An 18623-nucleotide genomic window follows, 5' to 3' on the forward strand; every position below is an offset into this window, starting at 1 on the left:
CTGTCAGCTTCACAGTAACTTAATAAAGTTGCTAAAGCAAATGCTGGGGGCATGCGAAAAGGAGGTCCCAGGTCCCATCCTGTCATTATTTCTAGGATTGTTGACAACAGCCTTCCTGTTGTTCTGGCACTGAAGGCCTAGTTTTTCACAGAAAACCAGGACAGAGATCCTCGCTTATCCCGGATGCCAGGCAACGGTGCCCAGCAAATCCCAAAGACTGAGACAGGAGAAACAGAAAACCGTCAGACCGCTTCTCACCTTCACCTGGTTACGCTGTCTGGAGCAAGCCTTCTCCTCGGCCTCCGCGCTTAACCACGACATCTTTCTACCGCTTAGCAGCTGACGTCTTCCCGCCAAGACCGCGCGGGAGCCCGGGGTGGGCGGGCCCTGGGGGAGTTCTAGAGGGAGGGGCAGCCCAGCCCGAATTTGAGCCCCGGGAAGAGGAGCCCCGCTCCGCTGACCTAGCAGCAGCGGGAGAACCGCCCCAATCCGCGTTTTTACCCTGGACCCTGTGATTCAGGTGTCTGTGGTACTGGGGTTTCGCTCTGAAAAACACTGGCGCGGGGCTGGGGCTGGGCCGTAGAGCATTTGCCTTGCACTTGTGAGGCCCGGGGTTCTATCCTCAGCACCACGTAAAAATAAATAAATAAAATAAAGGTATTGTGGGGCTGGGGATGTGGCTCAAGCGGTAGCCCGCTCGCCTGGCATGCGTGAGGCCCGGGTTTGATTCTCAGCACCACATACCAACAAAGATGTTGTGTCCGCCGAGAACTAAAAAATAAATATTAAAAAAAAAATTATCTCTCTTTCTCTCTCTCTCCCTCTCTCACTCTCTCTTTTAAAAAAAATAAAAATAAAAAAATAAAGGTATTGTGTCCATCTGCAACTAAAAAAAAAAAAGAAAGAAAGAAAGAAAAGGAAAGAAAGAAAGAAAAACACTGGCGCTTCTCCTAAGGGAAAAACTACTGCCCTGCGACGTGAGTCTGGAAAAAGTTAAGACGCACGTAGGTGCCATATGGAATGGAGGGCAAAGGAAATAAAAATTAATATGCAATGCAGGCTTTACCTAGGCCATTACTTCCTTGTAACTCCACTACCAAAAATGATGTTCCTTTATTATATCTTCTTCCTAGGAAAGGAAGCACCCCTGGCCACAAAATTTAAATCCTCTTACTTCAGCCTCCCAAATAGTTGGGATTATAGGAGTGCTCTACCGTCCCCAAAATAAATCTTTTAAAAATTATGTCTACTCTTTATGTCTCTATCTCTCCCCAAACTGCTTCCTTGGTTCATTAATTGAATCACCACTGTTCTTTGCTTGACACTTGCCAATTTGGTGACAGAGGTACTGAGACTAACCTGAGAGGCACCACTGAGTTACATCCCCAGCCCTTTTTATTTTTTGAGAAAGGGTCTCACTAAATTTCTGAGGCTGACTTGCAATCCTCCAGCTTCATTCTCTCCAATCACTGGGATTACAGGCAGGGCACACCATGCTCGGTGCCGACTTAATTTCTTTTCCCAATCAGGGCCCAGCTTTAAAATGTAAGCTTTAAAATAATTTGAAAGTTAATCATATTTGTTGCATCTTCAAGATCTTCCATGACCTCGTATGCATGGAATTTTCTCTTGACTCAAAAATTACTGATAAACCAAACTTTCAGTGACCCATATATACCGTACTATTTCTGGACTTCAAAGATTCTGCTCACGCTAACCCTTCTCTCCCCAAACATGGTAATTATAAAGCCCTTCCTAAGGTGAAGCGTGTTATGACTTCCAATAAGTCAATTTGTTTTACACAGCTCAGCTGTAAATTGGATTGCTTGTTATTATTCTAAAAGTTATTTAAGACTTCCTAAATAAAACTCAGTTTTCTTGGACTTTAACAATAGTCCATACTCTTTTCAGAGCCTAAACACAGTTAAAATAAGCACTTAATTACTTTGGAAATTAAATGCAATTTCCAGCCAAGAATGGATTTTAATACGCAGTTTCCAGAATCCCCATCCAATGGACGGATTAAACTAATTCTTCTGCGTGTTCAACAATCTAGACAAACAACAACTCGTTATCTCCTCAGTTTCTCGTTCACAGCTATCTGGCCGAACCCGACAGCGCACGCCTGTAATCCCAGGGATTCTAGAGGCAGAGACAGGAGGATCGCCAGTTCAATAACATCCTCAGCAATTTAGCGGCACCCTGTCTCAAAATAAAAAATAAAAAGGGCTGGACATGTAGCTTAGTGGTAGAACGCCCTTGCATTCAATTCCCAGACCAAAAAGAACGAAACTTCCTTGCCCTACAGCCAAACCCAAAGGAAGCAACTTCCCACCAAAAGGAGATTCCAAATTCTGCAAGGTTGAGGACCTGGAAGGCACGGAGAGGTGGGGGTCTGGAGGAGGGGTGGGGACGGGGGAGGGGCACCTGAGGACATGCGCAATAACAGACTCAATTTTTAAGCGGCCTGCGCTCAGAAGTCCTCCAAAATCCCACAATCCTCTCCTAACACATTTCCGGTTTACCTAGCTCTGACGCAAAAGTAGTTTCTATCAGTCGTGCTGTCGTGCCGGGCGTACCTAGGTGGGAAGTAGTTTAGCTGTTCGTTGTGAGTGTTCGCTGCTTATAATCAGTCGAGTTTCGGGAATCAACACCGCTGCAATCAACATGTCGGTCCCAAGCGCACTCATGAAGCAACCGCCCATTCAGTCTACGGCTGGGGCCGTCCCCGTTCGCAATGAGAAAGGTAACTGTGCTCACCCCTCTCCCAGTCAGATTTTACCTCTCCCAGCCTCGGCATCCTCCAAAACTCCCCCGGCTGGCCACCCGAACCCCGCTGGCCTCATTTCTTCTGCCTTTCCACACTAAAGTCGCACCCATTCGCGTTGTCTGGGTTGAGGAGGGGATCTACTTTGCATAATATCTTGTTCTTGTGACTGTCTGCTCTCGTACGGCAAGCACCCCTCTATTCTATTGGCCTCCACAAATTTCTTACATAGCAGTCTGTTTAGGCTGCTTTGATAACTCTTATCAAGTATTGTAGTTATTTACGTGTCTGTCTTCCCCTAGAAGACCATAACTTCGTTCAGGCCGGGAACCGTGTCTTCGAATAGAAAGTTGTGTAAGGTAGTGCCCCAACTTTAAGTCATTCATATTCTAGTGCATATAAGACATGAAAAAAGAGGTACATGCCAAGCAGATTGGGGTAATCAAGAAAAGCTTCTTGAAGACAGTGTCATTTAATTTGATCCTTAAAGAACGGGTATGATTTCAATAAGTGCAGATGTAGGAAGGACCAAAGTTTTTTCAGTAAAAATGTCGGGAAAGAATATCATTTTTTTTCTTATTCTTTAAATATCCTGTATCAAACTTTGTGCAACTTGCCTATTTGGTGGTGGTGGGGGGGGGGGGATGCTGTTCATTAAACCCAGGCCTTCTGCATGACAGTCAGATGCTCTACCACAGAACTACACCATTTTGTCTTTCTTTAACTCAACATGACTTTTGAGAATTTTTTAATAAATATCAATTTCATTCATTTTAACTGCTTTTAAATTCCATTATATAAATAAATAAACCACAATTTATTCCCTCCTGATGGGTAGTTAGTAGTTAGTTGTTGCCATGTTGTTTTTCCTTTTATTGCAGAAGCCTGCAGTTGTCATCCTTCTTTGTTGTTGTTGTTGTCAATGGGTCTTTATTTATATGGGGTGTTAAGAATCAAACCCAATGCCTCACACATGTTATGCAAGTGCTCTACCACTGAGCTACAACCCCAGCCCCAGTTGTCACTCTTTTTTTTTTTCTAGAACTAGTTGCACACAATACCTTTATTTTATTTATTTATTTTTATGTGGCTCTGAGGGCCTTGCACATGCTAGATGATCGCTCTGCCACTGAGCCACAATCCCAGCCCCCAGTTGTCATTCTTAAATGTATCTATTGGATACCTTTTTTGGTACTGGGGATTGAACTCAGAGGCACTTAACTACTGAGCCACATCCCCAGCCCTTTTTTGTATTTTGTTTAGAGAAAGGTCTCAGTGAGTTGTTTAGCACCTTACTAAATTTCTGAGGATGACTTTGAACTCATGATTCTCCTGCCTCAACCCCTTAAATTTACCACTGGATTACAAGACTGAGCCACCATGCCTGGCTTTGTGATACATTTATGTAAAAATTTCCTTAGGGAGGAACTTTACTATCTGTAACCAATTGTTCTCCAAAGTAAATTATAAGAACTTTATTTCCAAGACATCCATCCACACTTCATTGTATGGGATCTTTCTTTCTTTCTTTCTTTCTTTTTTTTTTTTTTTTTTTAATTTCTTTGTAGTGGAGATTGAATCCAAGGCACTTACCACTGAGCTACCTGCCCAGCCTTTTTTTTTTTTTTTTTTTTTTTTTTTTGCAGTTGTATATGGACTGCATGCCTTTATCTTATTTGTCTATTTTTGTGTGGTGCTGAGACTCAAACCCATTGTCTCACACATGCAAGGCAAGCGCTCTGCCACTGAGCTACAGCCTCAGCCCTACTGCCTAGCCTTTTATTTTTTTATTTTGAGACAGGGTCTTGCTGAGTTGTTTAGGGCCTCATTACATTTCTGAGCCTGGCCTAAAACTTGTGATCCTCTTGTCTCAGCCTCCCAAGCTGCTAGGATTTCAGGCATATGCTACTGTGCCCAGCTTCCAGGCTGGTCTTAAACTCCTGGGATCAATTAATCTTACCTCAGCCTCCAGAATATACCTGATTACTTTTTTTTTTTTTTTAAAGAGAGAGAGAGAGAATTTTTTAGTGTTTATTTTTTAGTTTTTGACGGACACAACATCTTTGTTTGTATGTGGTGCTGAGGATCGAACCCGGGCCGCACGCATGCCAGGCGAGCGCGCTACCACTTGAGCCACATACCCAGCCCCCACCTGATTACTTTTTTTAGAAAATTTTTTATTCTAATTTGTTTATAAACCTGACTACCATGGTGGGGGGGCAGGTAGTGGTGTTAGGAACTAAACCCAGGACCTCATGCATATTAGGCAAGCACTCTACCATTTCACTACATCCCAAGTCCCTAATTTACTATAACTTTAAGCCTTGCTCTTTGGTACAAACCACCTTCCCCTTTACCCCCTCCATTTTATTCTTCAAACAATATTTTCTAATTATACATAGTTATACATAAATACACTGTGTGTGTGCTGGGGGGGGGTGCTGGGGATTGAAACCAGGGCCTTGTGCATGCAAGGCAAGCACTCTTCCAACTAAGCTATATCCCCGGACCCAACACTTTTGTTTGTTTGTTTGTTTGTTTGTTTATTTTAGTCGTTAATGGATCTTTATTTATTTATATGTGATGCTGAGAATCGAACCCAGTGCCTCACACATGCTAGGCGAGTACTTTACCACTGAGGCACAACCCCAGCTGCCCCATTCACTTATTTTTATATACATATAGGTTTTTTGTTTTTGTTTTGGCTTGGTTTTTTGTACCAGAGATTGAACTCATCCCCAGTTCTATTTTATATTTATTTTGTATTTTATTTAGAAACAAGGTCTTGCTGAGTTGCTTGGGGCCTTGCTAAATTGCTGAGGCTAGGTTTTGTTTTTTTGGTTTTTTTTTTTAGTGTAGTTCAACACAGTACCTTTATTTCACTTATTTATTTTTATGTGGTGCTGAGAATCAAACCCATGGTCTTGCAAGGCGAGCACTCTACCACTATGCCACAATCCCAGCCCCCTGAGGCTGGTTTTGAACTCAAGATCCTCCTTCCTCAGCCTCCCCAGCCACTGGAATTATAGGTGTGCTCTACTGTAACCAGCTTCCTGAATTGTTTAGCTTGACTTGTTATCTTGTATTTTTGCGGAGACAATGATAGCTTGGAAATTATGGTAGTTTTTTCCTTTTCAGTCCTTATCATTTATGTATTTATTATTGTCCAAGTTAGAATCATAATACAGGGTTAACTACAAAGTATAATGGGTACAACATAAGGATGCTCACTGTTTGTTCATTTAAGAAACAGATCTCTCCAGTCTCATGCCTATAATCCCAGTGACTAAGGAGGCTGAGGTAGGAGGATTGCAAGTTTGAGGCAACTTAGTAAGATCCTTCCTGAAAATAAAAAGGGCTGGAGATGTAACTCATTGGTAGAGCCAGCTTTAATCCTCAGTACAAAAAAAAAAAAAAAAATCATTACGTGACTTAAAAAAAATAGCATATTTCTCCTTTTTCCCCCACTACTTTTCTAAAGTTAAGCCATTCTTGAAATCCTAGGTTTACTCCTATTAGGTGAGGATGATTTAGAGTTTTGGTTTTTTGTGTGTGTTGTAAGGATTTGGGGAGAGAGTATTTTTGTATGTAAGTGAAACTCACCTAGAGTTTCCTTTGGTTATCAGGATTTGCTTATCTTATAAAAGAAGTTGGTTAGTTTTCACTCTTTCTGTTCTCTGCAATTGTTTGTATGTGTAAAAGAAGTTACTCTTGCAGATTTGATGGCACAAAAGCAAAAGGAAAGAAGGTGGAAATAAAAATTATTAGAATTTTAGGTTATGTGGCAATCTTTTATAAAGGCTGTCGTGGAAATTCCAAAGGAAATTAAAAGAATGTCCAACCAATATTTTAGTTTTATAAGTTCCTACTTATCATCCTGACTATATCCTGGGCACTGTTACAATAATTTGTTTAAGGTTATAGCTGAAATGGAGTAGCATGAATTTATGGTGGGAGTGGAGTTTTTTCCTACTGGTTCACTGCTCACCTTCCTTCACTTAATTGTACCCAAGGTAAGCTTCGTTATCATGAGAGTAATCACAATAATGCTTTCCCATGAGTTGGCCTTTGTTGGAAAACACCATTAGATGAATAGGAGATTGGGTAATGGTTCTCTTCTTCTGCTTAAACCCTTGTCTACCAGAAATTCAGGCGCTACCTGCAGAGGCCAAGGGCTGAAGAACACTGGGAAAGACTACTGACTTATTATGTTAACTTATTATGTTATCTCTCTTGCCCAGGTGAGATTTCAATGGAGAAGGTAAAGGTAAAACGTTATGTATCTGGAAAGAGGCCAGACTATGCCCCTATGGAGTCTTCAGATGAGGAGGATGAAGAATTTCAATTCATTAAGAAAGCCAAAGAACAAGAAGCAGAACCGGAGGAACAAGAGGAGGATTCATCTAGTGATCCCCGGCTGCGGCGTTTACAGAACCGTATTAGTGAAGATGTGGAAGAAAGGTAATGACTAAGGTTATACTTCCCTGGATCTGAACCTCTGCAGGTTAATTAATAACATCACTAATACCTAATACTTGAATAATATTTATATGTGCCAATTATGCTGTTCTAAGTAGATTATATTTATAATTCTTATAATCCATACAATAACCTTATGAGGTTGTCGTTATTTTACAAATGAGAAAAGTGAAGCACAAAGGAGTTAGGAGAATAATATGACGAAAGATACACAGCCAGTAAGTGGCAGCTTCAGAAAACAGCAGGTAACTTCTAGCCTAAGGATCTTAATTAACTCATTAAGGAAATAGAAAATAGATACCAAGAGGCTCCAGAGATTTCTCTATAGTAGAAGGCTTACCTAGCAAGGAAGAGGTCTTGGATTTCATCCCAACTCCTCAAAGAATAGAGAGACAATTGTTTGTTCTTTAAAGGGAGTCTTTTTATCATGAAGATGTTTTATAAAACTTGAGAAATTGGTTGTATCCACCTACTTATTCCCCAGTGAGGGGAAATGACACTGATAAAGTAGGAAAAAAGACTTAAGAAGTGATCTCATGTTAGAAAGAGAGCCTCCCAGTGAGGGGATTTGTATGTTGTGTATTGATTGACGCATTACCTTACAGAGGCCATAGGTCCTGAACTCTCACTGTTCATATTGTCTCAGGAATTTGTCACAGCAATCATCAAAAATTGTTTCACTAAAATACTATGTCATTGAAAATAATAAAGTATGATTTAATGTTGAAAGTGTAAACTACTTGAGTTATTGAAAATGTCCCTCTGTGCCATGTGAGTTTGCTGTTGTGCCCCCAAAATGGTGTCTGAACACATTTAGTGTTTTAGGCCCAACTTGACTATTTGCTGTGACATTCTGGTATAGTTTCTTTAATCTCTACCTCAGTTGTTACATCTCAAAGACATTCATATTAATGAAGGCAAATCAGGTTGTAAGAAAATGTTGTGGATTTTCCTATTTTTGTGACATTGGTCATACACTTGGAGATCCTGTTTTTCAGATTGGCCCGACATCGGAAAATAGTAGAACCTGAAGTAGTAGGAGAAAGTGACTCAGAAGTAGAAGGAGATGCTTGGCGCATGGAACGAGAAGATACCAGTGAAGAAGAGGAGGAAGAAATTGATGATGAGGTATGGTAAAGGGAAATGGGAGTTCTTTTTCCTGAGCAGAAGAAAAATTGGTGGGAAGATCCTTTTTTTTTCTTTACTTTTTTTTTTTTTTTTTTTAGTAGTGGGAATTGAACCCAGAGGTACTTTACCACTGAGCTATATCCTTAGTCCTTTTTATTTTTTAATCTGAGACAGGGTTTTATTAAGTTGCTGAGGTTGGTCTCTAACTTGTGATCCTCATGCCTCAGCCTCCCAAGATGCTAGGGTTGCAGGCATGTGCTACCATGTCCAGTGCCAGTATTCATTTGCTGAGGCCATAAAGGCCAAGATGACTGCTTTTGGCAGAATTGTGATAGTGTTTCCTCTTTATTAGAGATAAAATTGAAAATAAAGTGGTTCTAAATTTCATTTTCTTAGAATTTGTTGAACTTGATGAGACAAAAATAAAAAGCTATCTCAGGAGTGTAGCCTAGAGGTAGAGCTTGTGCTTAGCATGTGCAAGACCCTGGGTTCAATCCCCAGCACCAAAAAAAAAAAGAAGAAAAAAAAAGCCATTATAGAGTACAGACCATTTGAATAACAAGCTTAGATGTATGCTTTGATAGGAAATAGAGCGGCGCCGTGGAATGATGCGTCAACGAGCACAGGAGAGAAAAAATGAGGAAATGGAAGTCATGGAGGTAGAAGATGAAGGACGTTCTGGGGAGGAGTCAGAATCAGAGTCAGAGTATGAAGAGTACACAGACAGTGAAGATGAGATGGAGCCTCGCCTTAAGCCAGTCTTCATTCGAAAGTAAGTATCTCAAAAACAGGTCAGAATTTACATAGTTATTTCTTTCTAGGTCTGACAGTAAAAGCCTCATTTCTATCCCATGTTCGTCCAAATCTAAGTACTAAGCATTTAGGCCAGTGCCCAGGGTGTAGATATTGAGGAGTAGTATGGTATAGCAGGAAGCCTGTTTGTTTTCATATCTCTCTTTCCAGTTAAGGAGCACTTATCTGCTCAAGGTTGTATATTTTGAGCATGAAATTAAGCTTAAATAACAATTTCTGGGCTGAGGTTGTAGCTCTGGCAGAGCACTTGCCTTGCACATGTGAGGAACTGGGTTTGATCCTCAGCACCACATAAAAACACATAAATAAAAGTATTGTGTCCATCTACAACTAAAAATATTTTTTTTAAATATTCCTATTTGTGGCTGTGGGTGTGGCTCAAATGGTAGCGCTCTCACCTGGCATGCGTGCAGCTCGGGTTTGATCCTCAGCACCACATACAAAGATAATTCATTCTCTCTCTCTCTCTCTCTCTCTCTCTCTTAAAAAAAAAAAAAATTCTATTTCCTAATGGCTAGAAATTCTATTACTTATAATCCAACAGGCTTCTTATTATCTAGGCAGACCTCAAGAATGAACATAATTTTGGTGAACTAAAGATCTGTGAGAACGCCTCTGTTTTTGACAGTTTGCAAATAATAGAGCCAAAGATTGTTTGGCTTTGTTGGATTTGGATGGGACTAGATTGAGAGGAACAAAGAGATCCATTCTAAGGACTTTGGGCAATTAACAGGACCTCTGTGATGCAGGAAGGACCGAGTGACAGTTCAAGAACGGGAGGCTGAAGCATTGAAACAGAAAGAGCTGGAGCAGGAAGCAAAGCGCATGGCTGAAGAGAGGCGAAAGTACACCCTCAAGGTACTGGGAGTGGTTGTGAGGATTGAGTGCAAAGAGTGGTGTAATTAGGTTTGTCTGAGGATAAGGAAGTGCATATCTGAGTTGTTTTCCTTATCCAGATTGTAGAAGAGGAGACCAAGAAAGAGCTGGAGGAGAATAAGCGTTCCCTGGCTGCACTGGATGCACTCAACACTGACGATGAAAATGATGAAGAGGAATATGAGGCATGGAAAGTTCGAGAGCTAAAAAGAATCAAGAGGGACAGAGAAGACAGAGAAGCGTGAGTAATGGGATTGGTAATGCTGCTGATGGAACAGGTTTTCTAGTACCAGTGTTGTAGCTCTGAGGCCTGTCACCTACTATGGTTTCCATTCTTGGGATGGGTTTGGTTTGCTGCTTGGTTTCTTTGTTTGTTTGTTTTCAGTATTGGGGATTAAACCCAGAGGGGCTTTACCACTAAGTCACATCCCCAGCCCTTTTTATTTTTTATTTTGAGACAAAGTCTCACTAAGTTGGTTAGGGCCTCACTTATGTGCCGAGGCTGGCCTGAAGCTTGTGATCTTCCTCCTCAGCCTCCCAAGTTGGGACTGTAGATGTGTGCCACCACACCTGGATTTTGGTTTGGTTTTTTGTTGTTTTGTGACCCTGGAGATTGAACCCAGGGCCTTAAGCATGCTGAGCAAGGGGCTCCCTTTACTGAGCTTCATCCTCAGCCCCATTCTTGGTTGGGTTTTTTTTGGGGGGGAGGGTTTGTGTTTTGTTTTGTTTTTAGCAAAATAACAGGATTCATTACAGTAAATAGAAAGCAAAACTCCCCAAAAGGGAGGAGTTCCAAGAGAAGGATGCCAATGGATGGCTATTGTCTATGGGTTTATATAGATCTATAGGTTTAAGGAAGTCAGCCCTATGCCTAATCCCTGCATAAGGCTCTCAGTGTCCACTAGGCATGCCTGCAATCTTTAATCCAATCAAATATCGATAACACATTTTTCCTTCTTTGGTGAGGCTGTGGACTCCAGGTCATATATGTCCTGATTTAAAAATAACCTTATGCAAGTTTCTGAGCAAAAACCTACTGCTTCACCCGGCAAAGTGGCACACACCTGTAATCCCAGCAGCTTGGGAGGCTGAGGCAGAAGGATCATCCATTCAAAGCCATCCTCAGCAAAAGCAAGGAGCTAAGCAACTCAGTGAGACCCTGTCTCTAAATAAAATACAAAATAGGCCTGGGGATGTGGCTTAGTGGTTGAATGCCCAAGTTCAATCCCCGGAACAAAACAAAAAAATAAAAAACTGCAGCTTCTGTTTTTGCTCTGCTGCCCAGGAAGTCACCCAGGGGCCCATTTCCCTATCTGCCCAGCATTTTCTCTTCCTCCTAACTTCAACAGCACCCCTTATAGAAGGTGCCCCATTTATCAGAGCCACCATTAGAAGTAACCTTTGTTGGCTCTGTGGGAAGAACTTTAATTCATTCTAGACCTTTTAAGTAATTTTTGATAATTTTTCTTTTCAACTAGCTTTGAGTAGGAAGAATGGAAATAAATATTTGGGTGAATTGATAGAGGAAGAGAACTAGTCATTAAGGTTTGTTGTGCCTGTGCCACTGCCACTCACCTAACTTGGTGAAACCCTATCTCAAAATAAGACTTTAAGAGCCAGGCATGGTGGCTCATGCCTGAAATCTGAGTGGCTCAGGAGGCTGAGATAAGAGGATCACAAGTTCAAAGCCAGCCTCAGCAATGACCAGGCAGTAAGCAACTCAGTGAGACCTGTCTCTAAATAAAATACAAATAAGGGCTGGGGATGTGGCTTAGTGGTTATTTGGTGAGAGCTTTCTTGCTGAGTGGACTCTGCAGAGTACCAGGGTCATGCAGGACACCATGTGGCAAGGTAGAACCTAACCACTCTAACGCTAGATAAATACTAATAAATAGTTTTGCTACCTTAACAGGCTTGAAAAGGAGAAAGCAGAAATTGAACGCATGCGAAACCTGACTGAGGAAGAGAGGCGAGCTGAGCTTCGGGCAAATGGCAAAGTCATCACCAACAAAGCTGTTAAAGGCAAATATAAGTTTTTACAGAAGTACTATCACCGGGGTGCCTTCTTCATGGTAAGTGAAATGGGTATCAGAAAATTGAGCAATAAGAATAATTCAGAATCCTTTTGTCCTCTAGATGGAGAATAAACTGTCCTGAAATGTTATTTCTATTTCTAGCAGTCAACCTTCTCATTTGCTTTTTGCCTGAGAAGGATATAAATCCAGAGAAAAGCATTGGGTTTGTAGAAACAGCAGCAGCATCTGTTCTGTTTTGGCCTCAGCTCCCAGAAAAAGGAAATGATATAATAGAATAATTAAGAAAATGAAAAGAGAGGGATCTATATAGATACTAAAATAATTAGGTTCCCCAAACCACTTAAAAATCATTATTTCAGCCAGGTATGGTGGTGCATAGCTGTAATCCCAGCAACTTGGGAGGATGAGGCAAGAGGATTACAGCCCAGCAACTTGGCAAGGCTCTAAGCAACGCAGTAAGACCTTGTCTCTAAATAAAATATAAAAGGGGCTGGGGTTGTGGCTCAGTGGTTAAGCACCCTTCTCATTTTGTAGCCAGATGAGAAGCTTGGATCATATAAAAATCAAGAGTCTGTAAATAGCTATATATTAGTTCATACTTGGGTGGCCGTTTAGTTCACTTCATTGTGAGCTGACAGAAGGTGGCCTGTTAATGGTTAATTATCTGACCCTTATGTTGAATGTCATTATCATTGTTCTTCATATAAAAACCAAGGTCAAAAAAGCACTTTTGTTAACGCTGTGTAAAGTGACATGGACTTTTAAAAAATTATTTGAATTAGTACCAGTGATAATTTCTTACAAAGGAAAAGCAGGAAAAACAATGAAATAATTGATTGCATTTATTACTTTTGATAGTATATGGTTTGTTAAATTATTTCCTAATGTTAAAGGAGTTTGTATCATAAAACTAGCTTATTTACCAGGCATAGTGGTACACACCTATATTAAGCAAAGGCAGGAAGTTCGAAGCCAGCATCAGCAACTTAACAAGGCACTGTCTCTAAATAAAATATAAAAAAATAGCTGGGGATGTGACTTAATGGTTGTGTACCCCTGGGATCAAATCCTCAGTACCAAAAAAATAAAAAAATTTTAAAAACTAAGTTCCATGTATCAAACCCTCAATTTTTAAGCATAGGTAGTTTTCTTGTCACTAGTGATGATAAATTATTTCTTGTATTGTTTCAAAGTAAGAAAGTAGTTTTGCTTAAGCAGTTAGCAGCTTTAATTATCAAGCTTTGCCAGGTGCAATGGCACATGCCTATAATCGTAGCACACATGAGGGTGAAGCAGGAGGATCTCAAGTTTGAAGCAAGCCTGAGCTACTAGAGGAAATCCTATCTCAATATTTTAAAAAGGGTAGGTGGGAGTTGGCAGTGTAGCTTAGTGGTAAAGTACCCCTGGGTTCAGTCCCCAGTACTCAAAATAATCATCATATCATCATCATCATCATCAAACTTTTTTAAGAAGCAATACATTGTTGGCTAAAAAAAACAGGAGTCTTTTGACATATTCAAATACTGACTCTTCTTATCTGGACAAGAAGTGAAATTAAAATGGCTTCTGGGATTAAATGAGGGATTTTTTCAGGCCTAAGGAAGTAGATCTCATAAAAATTGGGTTCTTTTGTTTTGTTCTTTGTGGTACTTGGGATTGAACCCAGGATCTTATACCTGCTAGACAAGCACACCAAGCTACATCCCCAGCCCTTTTTTAATTTTTTTTTTAAATGGTCTGAATTTCCCAGGCTAGCCTTAAACTTGCAATCCTCCTGCCTCAGCCTCCCAACTTGCTAGGATTACAGGTGATGAACCACCATACCTGGCACAAAAACTGTTCGATTGGCTGGGTGCTATGCCACATATCAACAATACCAGCAGATCCAGAAACTGAAGCAGGAGAATTGAAAGTTCAAAGCCAGTCTCAGCAGTTTAGCGAGGCGCTAAGCAACTCAGTGAGACCCTGTCTCTAAATAAAATACAAAATAGGGCTGGGGACGTGGCTCAGTGGTTAAATGTCCCTGAATTCAATACTCAGTACACCACCACCACCACCCCCCAAAAAAAATTGGCCTTAGCAACTTAGCAAGACCCTGTCTCAAAATGAAAATAACAGGATGTAGCTCATCCTCAGAACAGTTTCTCTGGTATTGTGGGGAGGGGGAAGACTGGAATTTTAGGATTGAGGATCTGAGAGACCTATAGAGTGGAAGTCATGAGTAAATAAGTGCAGAGACTAGGCCAACCTTCAGTAAGTATCTACACTTAGGAAAGAGAAACAACATAATAGAAAATAGAATATCATCTTCTCAAATAGGAATCTCTTGAAGAAAAGCTCAATACCCTATTTCCTTTGTTTCTTTGTTGCAGAATTTAATAAATTTGTGTGTTTGTATGGGAAATAAAATCGTAACACTGATATTCTTTTTTTATAGGATGAGGATGAGGAAGTATACAAGAGAGATTTTAGTGCACCAACCCTGGAGGATCATTTCAACAAAACGATTCTTCCTAAAGTCATGCAGGTATGGGGACTCTTTGTCAACATAAAAAGTAATGTACTGAGGGCTGGAGCTGGGTCTTAAGTGTTCAGTGATATAACTCATCATCAATCCTTCCCTTAGGTCAAAAACTTTGGACGTTCTGGTCGTACCAAATATACCCACCTTGTGGATCAAGATACCACCTCCTTTGACTCAGCATGGGGCCAAGAGAGTGCCCAGAATACAAAGTTCTTTAAACAAAAGGCAGCTGGAGTACGAGATGTGTTTGAGCGACCATCTGCCAAGAAGCGGAAAACAACCTAGGATTCAACTATTTATTCTAACTGTGGGACACAAGGAGATGTCTCAGCATCTGGTCCTTGACATTATTTTACCGTTATTACGTGGTTCTTATATCCACCTTACTGGACTTACCTATTACTGTGTAGTCCAGTCCTTGAAGGTGCTTTGTGAGGTTTGGACTTAAGATTAAGAAACCCACAGAAAAGCACTATCCAGGTAGGAATAGAAGCTGCCCACTTAACAGTTTCTGAGAAATCTTAGGTGTCTCTGCTGTGGCTTCCCATATTTACTTGGGAGTATTCGGTTTTCTTCCATCCATCCACTTAGCTTGTGTCAGAAATGTGGGTGTATTAAGTGGAAAATGCAATACTTCTACCTTAGGGTTAGGAGTACTATACCAGGAAATCTAAGCTCATTGAAACCTGTTTTGCATTTTTGGTTGAAGGCAACTTTTCTAAATGAATATACTTTTTATCCTTTTGTGTATGTCAAGAAATAAAAGATATACCCCAGAATTTTTAGCATAATACTGGAGAATAATATATGCAAACTAACAAGTATTAACTACCTATTAACTAAAATAAAAGCAGGGAATTGTTAAGCAGAGGATATTTTAGTTTGATCATCCCCTTTAACCTCAGAAACAAACTCAGATCTAGGATTAGGTATTCAGTAGCATCCAGATTTATTCATGTGTAAACACAGATATTTGATTTTCCTTCCTCTGAACTACAGCTGTACATAGAACAAAAATTAACTCATGAAATAGGGCATGTGTCTTATTGAGTCCAAATACCTACTATCATCTTGTTCTTTGTAGGGTGGGGAGCAATCCTGAGTAGCAATCCAGGACCATCCATCATACTAATTGCCATGCGCTTAGCAAAGTACCAAGAATTCTGAGGGTTTAAGAAATGAAATTTTACCAGTGGAAAAACTAAAAAAAAAAAAAAAAAAAATGACGAAGGGCATGGGGATGTGTACCTCAGTGGCAGAACACTTATCTAGCATTATGTGAAGCCCTGGGCTTAATTCCCAGCACCACAATAAAGGCAGACTGAGCCAGGTGCAGGGCTGCATGCCTGTGGTCTGTTACTAAGGAGGCTGAGGCCAGTAAGATTGCTTGAACCCCCTAGGCATCATAGTGGGACCCTCATCTCAAAAAAAAAAAAAAAAAAAAAAAAAAACTTTTCACATTCTTAAAATGCCTCACTGGAAGAATTACTCTGCTCAGGCTGAGGCAGGATGATCATGAATTCAAAGCCAGCAAATTAAACCCTGCCTCTAAATAAAATATTAAAAAATGGGCTGAGGATGTGGCTCGGTGGTTAAGTGCCCCTGGGTTCAATCCCTGGTATTAAAAAAAGTGCAAATATGAGTTACTAAATGTGAGCCTAAATATCAAGTTACTATTTGGAATATAACCTATAAACTGTCCTAGAACCAAAATGAAAAAGGGCCTTGAAATTCTTCTGGGAAAGCATAGTTGCCACTTGTGTGTCCACTCGGAGGCAGGAACCAGTCAAAGTTTTTACATTTACCAGCTCATCAGTTCTTACAACAGCCTATAAGGTAGTATTTACAGTTGAGAAAACAAGTTTAGCAATTGTGACTTGGCCAAAATTCTTGAACTTTTCTAGAAATGCAATGTCAGGGATGGGGATATAACTCAGTTGGTAGAGTGCTTGCCTCGCATGCACAAGGCCCTGAGTTCAATCCACAGTACCACAAAGAAAAAAAGAAAATGGGAAATCTTATAGTTCAGAATTCAAATCCTTCACAGATCAATTCTATATAAGGCCTCCCTGCCCCTCACATAATTAAATCTTAAAATAACCTTATTAGTTGTCTACTCTTCCCACATTCACACCTTAGATATTTAAAATTCCAACTCCAGGGGCCTATACACTCCTACCCATACAGTGGCTCCTAGGATGTGCCTGTCCTTCCTAACTATTCATAAGCTATCCTGGAGACATGTGACTTTGGGTACACTAACTCTGCTGAGACTCCATATGTACTCTGAATACTGCTGAGGGTCAGTCAGGTTCATTAAGTGTTCTGGAGGGGGCTGGGGGTATAGCTCAGTTGGTACAGTGCTTGCCTCACATGCACAAATCCCTGGGTCCAATTCCTACCCAACACTACCAAAAAAAAAGTCTTCTGGAAGGAGGGATCGCTTTAATTCCATATTCTCCATCATAAGTTCCCTACAACAAAAACTATATATAAATACACTTGATCCAAGATGACAAAACTGCAAAAAAAGTCTTTATTGCAATAAGTTAATCCTGTAAATATGCCTGAAAAAGTACATATCAGTTGGTCAGAGCAATAAGAGCCTCCACCACGTTTCCCATGTGTTCCCGCAAGCTCCTCTCTGCTGCTGCTCGAGAAATCTCCATCTCTGTCATCTGCAGGAAAAGGATAAATTACGTGTTGATTAGGTCTTCCCAGAGACATCAATGTGCCATTAAACTTGACTCCACTTATTTCAGGAAACAACCCAAATTAAGCAGAACCTCCCCTGCCCATACACTAGTATGGCATTACTACTCACTATCAACTCCAGATCTTCTTTCTTGATAGTGACCTTTGCCAGTTCCTTCTCCCTGAAAATATTCATGTACATTAGTCCTCATTCTCTACCTCAACCATAAACTCCTAGGAACCCAGGTTGTAAACCCTCGATCTGCAGGAACTGGTAAATAGAGTTGAAAGACGGCACAAAGGCTTAACTGTGGTTTTATTTTTATTGGGGGCATAAGTAGCAACTGGTAAGAATGGCTTCGCACTTAAGACTTACCGTTCTTGTTTGGCTTTCTGCTCCCGAGACCTTCTATCTCCGATCACGGACATAGCCTATAGGAAAGCATAGAGGATAGGAACCGCTCAGCACAACCGCCACAAGGCTATACATGTTTTTCTTCCACGAAGAAGTGCTGCCAGGTGCTGTTGAATTCAATTCTGTGCACCTGAGGCCCAATTTCTATCAAGTTCTTTTGAGGAAACGGAGGATTTCCTAAGTGAGTTGCCAATTAATCCAGGTCCCTATGCATGCTAGCAAAGCACTCTATCAACGAGCTATATTCCCAGCTGGAACGCAGGCTTCTACCTACAGGGATCCCTCTGCTCAAACCACCCGGACACACTCCCGGTCAACCGTACCGTCTCCAGATTGGAACTCTGGATCTCCTTCTCCTCCGCATAGTCGGTGACCCGCTCCAGGTCCGCCGCACCACTGTCATGCTTCCGTGGCTTCTCGGGGGGCCGTTCGGGGCCGCTGGTCTCGGTTTCCAACTCCAGTTCCACGTCCCCCTCGGTCGCCATGTTGATCTCACCGCGCCGCCGCAGAGTCCGGCTTCATGATAACATCCGGTGACCGCAACTTCCGCCCAGCAAAGGGGCGGGGCCTACGCTAGACCACACCCTCTTCATAACCCCAGTTCTAGAAGCTTCAGCGAGGAAAGGAATTCGTCTCACAGACTTTCTTTCGGGTTTGTACAGTATTTCCGGCAAGGCTTTCTTTTAGACCTAATCTGTCACCACTCCAGACCACCCCGGTTGACATCCTTCCCTCTTCATTATCTAGGAATAATCCCCCCACTGCACACCAGGAACTGTGTCCAACCAGGATGGAAGATGTCTAATCCTAACCCTATTAAGGATGCTAATCTCCAGGAAGCTACTCCCTAATCTAGGTAAAACAGTCTGAGTGGCCTTAGGTGTGAGCCCT

The 18623-nt window shown here is 41.2% G+C and overlaps 3 protein-coding genes across 6 annotated transcripts in view; 1 reads left to right on the top strand and 2 right to left on the bottom strand.

Annotated features, from left to right (window-relative positions):
* The window catches only part of WDR76 (WD repeat domain 76), a 55753-nt gene extending 53364 nt beyond the window's left edge, over positions 1–2389 (bottom strand). For 2 of the 4 annotated variants that reach the window (XM_081291822.1, XM_081291820.1), the window contains exon 1: positions 259–2386. In XM_081291822.1, the coding sequence (XP_081147948.1) occupies positions 259–321 (63 nt within the window). In that variant the 5' untranslated portion in view covers positions 322–2386. Of the gene's footprint in view, positions 1–258 lie in introns of all 4 variants that reach the window. The other 2 variants (XM_081291821.1, XM_081291819.1) reach the window with 2 other exon arrangements.
* A 158-nt stretch (positions 2390–2547) lies between these two features.
* Positions 2548–15488, top strand: MFAP1 (microfibril associated protein 1). Its single transcript, XM_081291823.1, has 9 exons — positions 2548–2746; positions 7009–7228; positions 8245–8374; positions 8959–9146; positions 9937–10045; positions 10144–10304; positions 11976–12135; positions 14537–14626; positions 14726–15488. The coding sequence occupies exons 1-9, from the start codon at positions 2668–2670 to the stop codon at positions 14906–14908; spliced, it is 1320 nt and encodes a 439-aa protein (XP_081147949.1). The 5' UTR covers positions 2548–2667; the 3' UTR covers positions 14909–15488.
* A 1643-nt stretch (positions 15489–17131) lies between these two features.
* Positions 17132–18439, bottom strand: HYPK (huntingtin interacting protein K). The gene is made up of 4 exons (XM_081291827.1): positions 18056–18439; positions 17694–17749; positions 17448–17499; positions 17132–17301 (listed from the first exon to the last, which is right to left on the bottom strand). Exons 1-4 carry the CDS (start codon positions 18215–18217, stop codon positions 17206–17208), a joined length of 366 nt encoding a protein of 121 aa, XP_081147953.1. The 5' UTR covers positions 18218–18439; the 3' UTR covers positions 17132–17205.
* Positions 18440–18623: the final 184 nt, after the last annotated feature.

This window comes from Spermophilus citellus (assembly GCF_964194105.1).
Source record: "Spermophilus citellus genome assembly, chromosome: 4".
NCBI lineage: Eukaryota > Metazoa > Chordata > Mammalia > Rodentia > Sciuridae > Spermophilus > Spermophilus citellus.

Bases quoted from the DNA above. Each gene is read 5' to 3' on its own strand.
- MFAP1 (XM_081291823.1), top strand. From the start codon at position 2,668: ATGTCGGTCCCAAGCGCACTCATGAAGCAACCGCCCATTCAGTCTACG. The intron at 8,375-8,958 runs GTATGGTAAAGG...ATGCTTTGATAG, and splicing joins AGGAAGAAATTGATGATGAG to GAAATAGAGCGGCGCCGTGG. The intron at 10,046-10,143 runs GTACTGGGAGTG...TTCCTTATCCAG, and splicing joins GGCGAAAGTACACCCTCAAG to ATTGTAGAAGAGGAGACCAA.
- HYPK (XM_081291827.1), bottom strand. From the start codon at position 18,217: ATGGCGACCGAGGGGGACGTGGAACTGGAGTTGGAAACCGAGACCAGC. The intron at 17,750-18,055 runs GTACGGTTGACC...GCTTTCCTATAG, and splicing joins AGAGTTCCAATCTGGAGACG to GCTATGTCCGTGATCGGAGA. The intron at 17,302-17,447 runs GTGAGTAGTAAT...CTTTTCCTGCAG, and splicing joins AAGAAGATCTGGAGTTGATA to ATGACAGAGATGGAGATTTC.